The sequence below is a fragment of the Elephas maximus genome, chromosome 25, assembly GCF_024166365.1.
Source record: "Elephas maximus indicus isolate mEleMax1 chromosome 25, mEleMax1 primary haplotype, whole genome shotgun sequence".
Classification (NCBI taxonomy): Eukaryota; Metazoa; Chordata; class Mammalia; order Proboscidea; family Elephantidae; genus Elephas; species Elephas maximus.
Window position 1 is genome coordinate 24,553,539 of NC_064843.1, and position 13,124 is coordinate 24,566,662.

At 50.7% G+C, this 13,124-nt stretch overlaps 1 protein-coding gene across 1 annotated transcript in view; it reads left to right on the plus strand.

Moving 5' to 3' along the window:
• Positions 1-640: 640 nt before the first annotated feature.
• RIMS4 (regulating synaptic membrane exocytosis 4) overlaps positions 641-13,124 on the plus strand; it is a 66,593-nt gene continuing 54,109 nt past the window's right edge. Inside the window, exon 1 of the mRNA XM_049869856.1 lies at positions 641-850. Coding sequence (XP_049725813.1) covers positions 754-850 — 97 coding nt within the window. The 5' untranslated portion in view covers positions 641-753. The remainder of the gene's footprint in view (positions 851-13,124) is intronic.

Here is a 13,124-nt window from a genome sequence, read left to right on the forward strand (position 1 = left end):
ATGAGTGAGTGACTCTGTGGGTGTATCTGTGTGTCTGTGGCTGTCTGAGGGTCCCTGTGTGAGTCTGAGGTGTCTGTGGTGAATTTTGCAGAGTGAATGTAAAAGTGTAGGTGCCTGTTTGAGCCTCTCTGTGGGTTCCCGTGAATCTGAGGGTCTCTCTGTGTGGGCGGCTGAATGCCGAGAGGTCTGTGCCTGTCGCTCCTAATGTGTCCCTTCTGAGTGTGTCTGTGTACCTGGGTGAGGCCGGAGTGTGGGGGCTGGAGGCAGAGGGTCGTGGGGGGGCACCACTACAGGCCCGGGGCACAAGCAGCGTGGCCCCACTCCTCCTCCGGACACATACACCTGCCGGGGCCTCCAGGGGGGCGGCCGCCCCAGCCCTCGGGCCCCCCGCCCGGCCCGCGCCCCCTCCCCCAGCGGCGCCGATTGGCTGCGGCGCTGCTCCGAGCCCGCCCCTGGCGGCCGGGGGAGGGGGGCGCCGCCGGCCTGAGCGTGCTGCGCCGCTGCCGCCACCGCTGTCGCCGCCGCCGCCGGTAGCATCGCGCGCCTCGGGCTCCGCGCGCCGCCAGCTCCCGGCCCGCCCGCCGCCCGCCGCCCGGCCCCGCCGGCCCGCCGCGCCGCCAGCCCCGCCGCGGAGCCCCGGCCCGGGCCGCCGCCACCACGCCACGCGCCGTACTCCGCGTCAAGAATGGGGCGGCCAAGCTGCCCAAGCCGCCCGCCGCCGCCGCGGCCGAGGGGCCGGGCGCCGGCGCCGGCATGGAGCGCTCGCAGAGCCGCCTCAGCCTGTCCGCCTCCTTCGAGGCGCTCGCCATCTACTTCCCGTGCATGAACTCCTTCGACGACGAGGATGCGGGTAAGCCCGCGTCCCTACTCCGACGCCTGGGGGGTGTCCCGGGATCCAGAGCCCGAGGCCCTCTCCCGGACCTGGTGCGCCTGGCCACTCTCTCCTCCCCAACTGCCCTGGGCGATGCGCCCCCGGGGTCTCATTGCCAATGCACGGCACCCCAGGGTCTCTAGGATGAGCTCTCTTCTGGCCCTCCCCACTACCAGGGACCCCTAGATCATCTGCATTCACCCCTTGCCTGCAGGTGGGCCCTTTGGGTCCCCTGGACTCAGCTCTCTCTACTCACCTGCACCCGCAGGATGCCCCCTGCCTTGTTCCTAGGTCCGACCTGCCACCCTCCCTCGGCTTTCTGTGTCTGCTCACTCCCCAACCCCCCGGGCTCTGGCCGCCCCACCCCTGGGTCTCTGACGCGCCCCCCGCCATTGGGGGTGGCGCGCAAACCTCATCTCTCCATCTTTGTCTTGGCTGCATCAGAGGCTCCCTCCCGAGACCCCCGCCTCCGGCGCCCAAGGCCTTGAGCGTCCCCATTTCTCCTCCCCTCCCCCCGACTCCGTACCCCACAGACTGGGGCTCCGGACTCCAGGTTTTTATCAGACTGGGGCCCACCGGGGGGAACCGGCCAGGTGACAGCCTTTCCTCCCTTTTCCTACCTGCTCTTCCCGGAGAGAGGTGTAGGAGGGTACCAACTCTGCACTTGCGGGCCCTTAGGGCTGCGTCCCTGACCCGAGGTGCTCCTGTCCCTGGTGTATCCCCTTCTGGGTGGCCTGAACCCAACCACCATCCAGCGGAACCTCCTGTTCCCAGGCCTGAACACAATCTCTGCCAGAGCCCAAGGGGAGGGGAAACCTGCTCTTTGGGGCTCTGGGACCAGCTAGAAGGGGAAAACTGAGCCTTCTGGGGTGAGAACGTGAATCCTCTAACAGGTGGGGAAGCTAGAGGGCTTGGGTGAAAGTTCCCCAAAGAATGCCAGATTTGGAGTCAGAATCAGATTCCAGTCTTGAGTCTCTGTTTATTAGCTGTGACCTTGGGCAAGTCATGCCACCCCTGAGCCTCAGTTTCCTCATCTGTAAAATGGTGATGACAGTGCCTCATACACAAGGGTCTATACAGTGTGAGAGTGGAGTTAAAAGTGTTTTGTAAGCTGAAAATTTGAAAGTATTTGAATTCAATAAGGGGACAAAAAGGAGAGAGGTGTATGTAGGGGGAGGAGCAAGATGGTTTCACAGTCACTTTCGAGACTCTGATGAAAATAAGGTTTATCTCTCTCTCAAAAAAAAAAAAAAATGCCAACATCCACCATCTACAAAATTTTGCCCACAGTTTTAGGGAGTTCATGAGCCCAGGTTTAAGACTCCCAGCCTGCAGGGAACCTTGCCTGATTAACCTCGCTACCCAGATAAACCATGGGGATGGGGCAGTGGCTGATAGGTGGGTGATGGTGGAAAGGGGAGAAGGTTCTCCAGAAGAATCTGTTGGCCAGGTAAATTAATGGGGGTTCGTAAAGTAGACCCTATCAGGCCTGTATTGCTCTTGGCCTGGAGATGGGAGTGGGCTAAGTAAGGATGGTTACTGTAAAGCCTGTCTTGATTCCCATTGCACAGAAAAAAGAAAAAGCAACTGAGACTCAGAGGCTTAACTTCCCCCTTGATGTAGCTAAGGGAGGTTGTATTATGATTTTGCACACGGCAAGGTGAGGAGGAATGGGGTGGCTCCATTGGAACAGAATCCGAGATAGGCAATGAGGCAGGCCTGGGGTCTGGGGGAGGAGCAGCTGCACAGGGAAATGGGACAGGAAGCCCCCCTGCCCCAGTTTAGGTCAGCTGGCTTCCACTCCTCAGGTGATGGCCAGGCAACTCTCCTGAAGTTCACCAGGCCACTTGGTCTCAAGTGCCAGGCTGGGTGGAGCACGGGTTTTTAGGAGTCTCGGAGGCAGGTACCATTTGTTGTTTCTCTGAAGTTATGCTCCGTGTCTTGGTCAGACACCTTGGTTATTATGCAGGCTGCAGGTGACTGGCTCTGCTTTCACTTAATTCAGAACAGATAGCTAGCTTCAGGGAGCATTGGAGATATTTGTAAAGATCCACCTGATGGTTTCTTCCAAAGGGTTTCTTCAAATCCTGAAATGTTTCACTTGGAAGAGATCTAGAAATCTTCATCTAACCCCTTCTCGTCCCTGAATGGGTGAGAAACTGAGGCCCTGGGGTGTGTGTGTGTGTATGTTCGTGACCCAAGGTCACCTAGTGAGGCAGGCAGAGAGCTGAGACTAAAATCAGGTTTCTGGTTCTCTTTGCAGTAAACCAGTAGCCCTCCCTCTGCAAGAGGATTGGGAAAAAAAAAAAAAAAAAAAAGCCAAATTCTCACTGTGTAGAAAATGGTTCCCAGGTGAGGAGGCCTCGGGGAGCTGCTGGCAGCCAGAGTTTGGTTTGGGCATCTCGTGCTTACTGTCTCTGCTCATTTTGAGGGATGCGTCGAGTTGGATGGGGGGAGGTGAAAGTCAAGTTTCATTTCCGGCAGAATAATGAGTGTCTGGTAAAAATCGGAAGTAGGGAATGCTGTCTTGGTGCTTCATTCCCTTGTTCTTCTCAAAGTCATTAATTTTCACCTAAAGAAGCCTTTTGGATTCATTCTTTTAGGGCAGCACCGTGCTGAACTAATTTCTAAAACCGGTTTGAATAGCCTCTCAGATACTGGACGGGACACAGCTTCCTGGGAGGGCCGTCACAAATGGCCTTGCTTGCCCTTCTTTTTCCCTCCCCTTGTCCACTTAATGCCCCTCTATCCCTGATGGCTCCATCTCACAGGGGTGTCCATGACGAGCCTCTGGCTCTTCCAGGGGCCTCCCCTTTGCTGCTGCTTCCCACCCATGTGAATGCATCTTTTCCACCATCCTGATTGAGCCACAGCCATCTTCAGGGTCTACATGCTGCTCTTCAGCTAGTTTCCTGAGAAATGGGGCGAGAGGGAGACTTTTTCATTAGCCTTAAATGGGCCAGAGCACTCTCCTGCCTTGGGCTTGGGGCCCTCTGAACGTTGGTGTGGCAAAGGCCACCACCCCGGCCTCCCATCCCTTTCCAGCCACCCTGGGGCACAAACCATTGCAGGTTCCTGGAATTCCTCTTAAGGGGCATCTTCCCTTATACACGCTGAACTGATTTCTTACGTTGCTTTTGCCCCTTTTCACCACGATGCTGGGGCTGTAGAGAGCCATGCAGTCAGGGACATGTTGTGTCTACGTCTTTGATCGCTGAGCCTTGCTGAGGTTAGTTAGGCTTATAATTAGGGAGGGTTTCTGGCATGGAGGTGGATATGTGACCTCAGTTTTATCATCTGTATAAGAAAGAAAGTAATAGCATGGACTGCCTAGGGTCAACATTTTAAAAATGTTACCTTGTGCTAGACATCCTCCTAGGTCCTTTAAATATATTATTCTAATTCGTTCCACATAGCAACCCCATAACATTAACATCCTGCTAACATCCCCGTTTTCAGATGGGAAAATTGAAGCACAAAGATAGTAAATTCTCTCAAGGTCACTCAGCCAGGAAGTGCAGGCGTTAGGATTTGAACTTGGGCAATCTGACTTAAGCATCTGTACTCTTAATTATTATGCTATTTATGCTATGCAAAGTGCTTATCACAGTACCTAGCACAAGGTAAGCTCTCAGTACACGTGAGCTATTATCTATCTTATTACCAAGTAAGAGCTGTGTCTGAGCATGACTGTAAGAAGAATCTGTGGGTTTGGGGAGGGGTGGAAGCCTGATCTCAAAATGTTTTATAATTTTTGTAGGTGATTATTATTACACTGTTATAGTTATTAAGGCACCGCTGGGCTCCCCTTCTTGGAAATGGTTTAATGATGGGGATTTGGGGGCCTTCTGTGGTGAACAAGAGAGTGGAGAGCATTCTAGCTACCCCTTTCCCTGATCTTCCTTAATAGTTCCATTTGCACCACATTATAGTCCCAGCTCTGCCTCTTGGCCTTTGGAGCACAGCTGGGAAGTAGGGGTGTCTCCAGTTTCCAGAAAATGTCAAAGAGGGGTGTTACATTGGGGTCTGGAACTGAGGATGCTGTTCCTGAGCCTGACTGAGTGGTTTCGGCGTCCAGTTCTCCCCCGCCCAGGAGAAGGGCGGAGAAGCTGGAGCAGCCAGCTCGGATTTGCCCATAGGATGCTTTGAGGGAGCGCAGGGAGGAGGTTGCCATGGCAACAGGGGCCGGCTACCGGTCCCTCTCCTAGCAGTGCGGGCCACATCTCTGGGCTGGAAAGCCCTTCATGGCACCGCCCCCTTCTGCTCAAGCCGAGTCTCAGGGTGGGGGCATGGTGAATGGGACCCATAATTTAGTACCATGGCTCCCTACCCCCTAATTCTGACAGAGGGGAAATGGAGGGGATTGTCTGAGTTACTTCTCCTGGGTTTTGGAGTGGAGATACCCATATCCTGCCAGACAGATCCTGGCAGGGGGAATGAGAGCCCAATTCCCACCCCCAGACCCAGGCACCTGGAATGACCACACTGGAATTCTTTCCCTCTCCCTGCCCTCTCACCACCCCCAATTCACTCCATTTGGCAGAGTTTTCTTTCCCAGAACAAGTGCTAACTTTTGTCCTTGAAATTTGACCCGAGATTTTTCTGAGAAACAAAACGTCCTACTCTCCTCCAGAGATGGTGGGAATAGTCCTTCAGCCCTGGAGGGGGACTGAGGCTAGGGGGTGGGGGGGGATGGTGACGGGGAGGCCTTAGAATATCCTTCTGGATCGTGGCTACTGACGGGCAGGAGGTTGGGGTTTTGAAGCCTCTGTTCCTACCCTCACCCCCAGGGCAGCCCACTTCCAGCCCTCCCTCCGCTCTGCCCCCCCTTTTCACTAAGTGCTGTGGTCTCCTTTCTGCCTTGGGAGCTGGGCAAAGCTCTAGATTTAGATAGCTGAAGCATGGTAAAAAAAAATTGAACTCAGTTATTCCCATAATTTAAGACTGGGGCTGAGAGCGTGGACCCAAACTGCTTTATTTTCATTAAATTATTCTGAGAGAATTTTCTCAGAAAAACCAAGTAGTTGGGGATCCGCTGCTTCCCTCATTATATAGATCATTGGACCAGTATCTGCTTTGATGCTGTGAGAGCACTTTCCTTAAATTGTCCCTCCTTAAGGCACGCCTCCCCCCCAAGCTTCCAGACTGGAGGCTCAGGCTTCCTGGGTGTTTGCAGCTGCCAAAGGCCCACCTGGTTGTTCAGTGGGAAGGGAAAGGAGGGGGTCCATTCACCCAGTCTCCCTCTGAGGATGAGGCTCCACCTCCCTACCCCATCCACCCCAACTCCAGTGGCAGAGCCCCTAGTAACTGAGGGCCAAGTGAGCGGGCGGGGCGGAAGTTTGGAGGAGAGGGAGAATATAAGAAAGCCTCCACCCTCGGACTGACCTTCTCTCCTGTGTCAGGGCCTTTCTTTTACTTTGCTTCCTCCAACATCTTTTCATTATGGTCGTAACAACCATCACTTCAGCATATCTTTGAAAAATTGTTGAATAGGTGGCCCTTTTGGCGAATATGCTCGAAGGGTACAGTAACCCTCCCACTATAATCTGCAACCCCACCCTCACCCCCCAAGGCTACGCACGCCCCCTCTTACTGTAGTGGAAAGATAACTGAGCTTGGATTTGACTCCACTTTGAACCTAGGCCTGGCTTAACCTTTCTGGGCCTCAGTTTCCTCATCTGGGAAAAAAAATTCTCATCTGAGAATTATCCTCATTGGGGCATCTCTCAGGGTTGTAAAAATAAAATTAAAAGGCTTGCTTGGTGCTGGCTCCGTGCTGAGTGCTTTCTGATCACATTTCAGCCTGTGGCAACCTGAAGGGGTAGGTACTGTTGCAGATGTACCCATTTTTCAGATAAGGCAAGCCAGGCAACTTGGAGTGGTTTGTGGCCTTCCCAGATTGCCCAGCTGTGATTCAAATGCAGGTGCCCCTGACTGCAGAGGCCACCTTCTGCTTCTGGGCATGCGATGAAATCCCGGGTGGGAGAGGGGCGTGCTTGTGCTGTCACAGCCAGCAAGTGTTAAGAACCAGGCTGCTGTTCCTGTTCTGATGTGTCCCCTCAGGGTCCACCACCCCGCCACAGTCCCCTCCCCAGCCTGCTCGAGTTGGTTCCTGGCCATCAGTTCCTGGATGGTCCTCCTCACACTCCACGGCGGCTGTAGCTACCTGGCCTCCTTGAAGAATCCAGTTGTCTGCCCTGGCCCTGGGGGCCGAGCCGTCACCTGCCTCTCCAGCCCGATGTAGGCCAGGCCTGGATTATATTTAACGCTGTGCTATTTCCACTTGACAGCTCCCTAGCACCATCCCCCCCCTTTCGTCTTCTTCCCTCCTCCCCTTCTGATTCACTCGGAAACTGGCGAGGCTGATGTCAGCGCCTTATTCTTAGCCCCCGTAATTGTAACTGCATTTAGCAGTGCGCACTTCATTAACAGTTTCTCTGATGGGGGAGTGAGATAACTGGGTGGCTGGGCAGGGACACAGGTGGGGTGGGGTGAGGCAGATGCTGCAGGACCCTGGCCAGCTCCCTTCTCTTCCATTGGGTGGATTCCAGCCCTGGTTCCAGGCTTTCCAAGACTGGCAGTTTTGGAAGGACCCTTGGAGAACATCTAGTCCAGTCGCCTCATTAGGCAAGGAGGGAAACTGAGGCTCAAAGAAGCAGAGCGTCTTGCCAAAGTCATACATTAACGGTCCAAGGCTCTGGCCTCTGAGTCCAGGTTTTCTTCTCTGGTGTTTATTCATTCAACTATTATTTAATTAGCTGCTCAGTGCCAAACAGCATTCTAGGTGCTGGGGATCCTTTGGGGAGCAAGACAGGAACAGTTTCTGTTCTCATGGAGTTATGTTCTAGGGTGGAGGATATAGACATTGAATAGGCAAGCAATTAGAAATAAATAATTTAAGATTGTGTTAAGTGCAGTGAAAATAAAACAGGGTGATGTGTTAGGAGATGATGTTAGGGAAGGTAGTCAGGGAAGGCTCACTGAGGTGGTGACAGGAAGCTAGCAGTGGGAATCTGAGGGGGAAGAGTGTTCCAGGCAGAGGGCACAGCTAGTACAAAGGCCCTGAGGTGAGTGTGAGTTTGGGACTTAGGGAACAGAACGGAGACCAGTGTGGTTAGAGGGAATGGGTGAGGGGGAACAAGCCAAAGGGCTAAGCAGGGAAGATCATCTCCGCCTTGTAGGCAAGGATGAGGAGTGTCAGGTGGGGAGACGAGGCCCAGAGAGGGAAACGGGAAAGTCCCCCAGATGGCACAGTCAGGGAGAGGCCAAGAACTCAGCCTCTTGAGTCCCTGGGTTTTTTTTTTTGTTGTTGTTTAAAGGCACAGGTGACTGACTGTGCCTTTAAATGTATAACATGGCTTCCTTTCACATTGTAGCTGGGAGTGGAAGGTACTGTGGAGTCTGGGGCGGGGCTCTTTCTGCCCCCTCACCTCCTGGCATCTCACCCTGCTTTGTATTTTCTCAGCCATGTGAAACCCTGGGAAGACTCCATAATAAGGCAGAAAGAACTTGGCTTTGGAATCTGACAGACCTGAATTTTCACCCTGCCTCTGCCACTTTGCATCTACCAGCTGATCCTTGGAAACTCTATGGGGCAGTTCTCCTCCGTCCTATAGGGTCGCTATGAGTCAGAATTGACTTGACAGCAACAGGTTTTTTTGTTTGTTTTTTCTGCATCTTCTAAATTGTGTGGCCTTGGGCAAGTGGCTTCACTTTTCAGATCCTCAGTGTCCTCATTGTAAAATGAGGCATATTACTAGTAAGTACTTCAAAGGGTAATTGTGAGGAATAAATGACACAATGAACAATACTCGCCTAGTGCAGGGCTGGACACAGAACGGGTATGGAATTAAGGTTTCCTCAGTTATGAGGACTAATGAGGTAGTGAATTTGATGCTTGACACATAACCAAAGACCAAACTCACTGCTGTTGAGTTGGTTCCGACTCGTAGCAACCCTATAGGACAGGGTAGAACTGCCCCATAGGGTTTCCAAGGCTGTAATCTTTACAGAAGCAGACTGCCACATCTTTCTCCTGTGGAGCAGCTGGTGGGTTCGAACCACTGACCCTTTGGCTAGCAGCTGAATGCTTAACCACTGAGCCACGAGAGCTCCTCAATGCTGGCACATTAAAAGAACCCAAACCTGTCGCCGTCAAGTCGATTCCAACTCATAGCAACCGTATACGACAAAGTAGAATTGCCCCGTTACAGTTTCCAAGGAGTGGCTGCTGGATTCGATCTGCCGACCTTTTGGTTAGCAGCTGAGCTCTAGTAGGCATGAATTCAGTGGTACCTGCTGCAGCTATTGTTGTGGTTGTTGTTATTGTCAGTTTTGCTGGACTAGAGCAGTGCTTTTCAAACTTGAAAGACTATCAGAATCATTTGGAAGGATTGTTAGAACACAGATTCCTGGGTTCTACCCCAGGCCAGGGTTTCTCCTTCAGTGCTATGGGGTGGGACCTGAGAATCCCAGCTTTACCAAGTTCCCAGGTGATGATGATGCTGCTGGTCTAGAGATCCTTACCTTACAACCACTGGGTTAGAGAAAAAAGGCTAAGGGAAATTAAGGAGCTTCTCATACTTGGGATGTCTCCTGGCTACCTATGTATTAGATGCCGGGACATTGGGTGCCGTATTCAGTACCTAGGAATAGTCTTCAGGTGCTCCTGTTTCCGTCACGTAGTCTCTGATCCAAATGAGCGTCAGCTGCTGCCCTGCTTTGCACCGTGTTTAATGTGCAGGGCCCCATCTATCCTTTTAGAAGTCATCTGTACAAATGATAAATGAGTTGACATGAATAACACATTAGGTTATAATGTCCTTTCTTGAGATATTGGATTCAGATGGCTCAGGGGGATTCTAAGGGGTACAGGTCTAGTACTTTCTGCCAGAGGGAACTGGATTTGGTCCTTTTTCTGATTAGGGAAAGGCAGAGCTCTGTGTTAAAACCACGAAGATCATTTGAGGACAAGCCTCTAGTAGGAAGAAGTAAATCAAAGACTCATCAACGTAAAGGGCCACAATGCTGGGAAATGATACTAAGGGAGCTCACTGAGTCAGGTTATCTAGATGTTTCTAAGAAAGGGGTCCCTGGTACTTTTCTAGGCAAAGGTTGGGATCTAACTCAGATGGGAGGCAGAGGGCCAAACCTTATGATTTGATGCGATTCCCATCCAGCCTCATAAAACCCAGAGTCGGAAGACAAAGGGATTTAAAAATAGCTTCTAGGTAGAGCTTATCTTTTTTTTTTTTTTTTTAATTTTTATTGTGATTTAAGTGAAAGCTTACAAACCAAGTCAGTCTCTCATACAAAAACTTATATACACCTTGCTATATACTCCTAGTTGCTCTCCCCCTAATGACACAGCACACTCCTTCCCTCTACTCTGTTTTCGTGTCCATTTGGCCAGCTTCTGACCCTCTCTGCCCTCTCATTCCTTCTCCAGACAGGAGCTGCCTGCATAGTCTCATGTGTCTACTCGATCCAAGGAGCTCACTCTTCACCAGTATCATTTTCTATCCCATAGTCCAGTCCAATCCCTGTCTGAGGAGTTGGCCTTGGGAATGGTTCCTGTCTTGGGTTAACAGAAGATCTGGGGACCATGACCTCCGGGGTCCTTCTAGTTTCAGTCAGACCATTAAGTCTGATCTTTTTACAAGAATTTGGGGTCTGCATCCCACTGCTCTCCTGCTCCCTCAGGGGTTCTCTGTTGTGTTCCCTGTCAAAGCAGTCATTGGTTGTAGCCAGACACCATCTAGTTCTTCTGGTCTCAGGCTGATGTAGTCTCTGGTTTATGTGGCCCTTTCTGTCTCTTGGGCTCATAATTACACTGTGTCTTCGGTGTTCTTCATTCTCCTTTGCTCCAGGTGGGTTGAGACCAATTGGTGCACCTTAGATGGGCGCTTGTTAGCATTTAAGACCCCAGACGCCACTCTCCAGAGTGGGATGCAGAATGTTTTCTTAATAGTATTTTACTATGCCAATTGACTTAGATGTCCCCTGAAACCATGGTCCCCAAATTCCCGCCCCTGCTACGCTGGCCTTTGAGGCGTTGAGTTTATGCAGGAAACTTCTTTGCTTCAGGTTTAGTCCGGTTGTGCTGACCTCTCCTGTATTGTGTCTTGTCTTTCCCTTCACCTAAAGTAGTTCTTATCTACTATCTAATTAGTGAAAACCCCTCTCCCTCCTCCCCTCCCTCCCTGCTTTCGTAACCATCAAAGGATATTTTCTTCTCTATTTAAAGTATTTTTTGAGTTCTTATAATAGTGGTCTCATACAATATTTGTCCTTTTGCAACTGACTAATTTCACTCAGCATAATGCCTTCCAGATTCCTCAATGTTATGAAATGTTTCATGGATTCATCATTGTTCCTTATCGATGTATAATATTCCATTGTGTGAATATACCATAATTTATCTGTTCATCCATTGACGGGCACCATGGTTGCTTCCGTCTTTTTGGTCTTATAAACAGTGCTGCAGTGAACATGGGTGTGTGTGTGTCTGTTCGTGTAAAGGCTCTTATTTCTCTAGGATATACTCCATGGAGTGGGATTGCTGAATCATATGGTAGTTGTATTTCTAGCTTTTTAAGGAAGCACCAAATCGATTTCCAAAGTGGTTGTACCATTTTACGTTCCTACCAGCAGTGTAGAAGTGTTCCAGTTTCTCTGCAACCTCTCCAATGTTGATTATTTCGTGTTTTTTGGGTTAATGGCAGCCTTGTTGGAGTGAGATAGAATCTCATTGTAGTTTTGATTTGGAGCTTATCTTAAATGGATGGGAAATACTCCTCCAAAGGGGCGACTCTAGGTATGAGAAAAGCACGAGCTTTGGAGGCACGACCACCTGGGTTTGTTTCTGCTGCTTCCAGCTGTGCACCTTGACCAGGCTATGTCACTTCTCTGGGCCTCAGCTTCATCCTTTACAAAATGGCGTGAATGATTCCCACCTTGTGAGAATTAGAGATGATGTAAGTACAACACATAGAAAGCATCCAAAAAATGGTACCTGCTGCCTTTACTGTGGAGTCCCTGGGGGGTGCAAACGGTTAATGTGCTCAGCTGCTTACTGAAAGGTTGGCGGCTCAAGTCCACCCAGAGGCTCCTTGGAAGAAAGGCCTCGCAATCTAATTCCAAAAAATCAGCCACTGAAAACTCTATGGAGCACAGTCCTACTCTGACAGACATGGGGTTACCATGAGCCCGAGTCGAGTGGATGGCAACTGGTTACTGGTGTCTTTGATGGGGACTTCGTGAAAATGATGTGATGTACACCCCGAGCAGAGGAGGGGGCACTGCCTGGTCTGGATGTTTGGTCTTCTCTGTGTACGTGGTGGAGCTGCTGGAGAGGCCATATAGGAGGTGAGAGAGGAGTCTTCAGCCCTGAATCCCATTGTCTCCTGTGGCCCCTTCTGTTTGTGCATTTTGGGACTTCAGTAAAGATTAACCTAGAAAACCCCATGGGGCAGAGTTACTCTGTCACTTGGGGTTGCTAGAAGTTGAAAATTGACTGCATGGCACACAACAACAACAACAACATCCCCATCTGCAGAGTGAGGGTCTTGGTTTAGAGATAACCAGAATCTCCCAGAAAACAGAGGACATTAGTCCAGCTCCTCCTTCAGACTCCTCCCCCCTGCTATAGCCCGCATTGGGTCATTTTTCATTCCCAGGGCCTACCCTCCTCCTAAGATTTATCTCTAGCCAATCCTTGCCTGATTGGTTATTGAATAATTTTTTTAAATGATAAATGTTTTTGGGTTAGGTGATATATGCAGATGGTACAAAATTTTAAAAGCACCAAAAATATCCAGTGAAAAGTGTCCTGGGCACCCTTATCTTCTGATCCTGCTGTCCTTTCCAGGTACAAGCACTGCTACCAGCTCCCACAACCCTTTATAGTGGCTGTTACTGATGATATCGTATGTCTGTGGTAAAAAAGCCAAACAGCACCTCAGTGAACCCAGTGCCACTCCCACAAACCACCGTCACAGTCTTTTAGGCTACCAGTTTTTTCTTCATTTTTCGGTTACCAAATTCTTGTTAAGCACTGTGAGGGTTCAAGAGAAGTCAAATTGTACTAGGCAATATAGCATGGTGGTTAGAATATGAACTCTGTAGCCAGACAGCCTGTGTTCGAATCCTGGCTCTGCCACTTCCTAGCTGTATGATCTTGAGCAAGTTACTTAAACTTTCTGATCCTCAGTTTCCTCATCTGTAAAACAGGGCTAATAATAGGCTCTCCCTG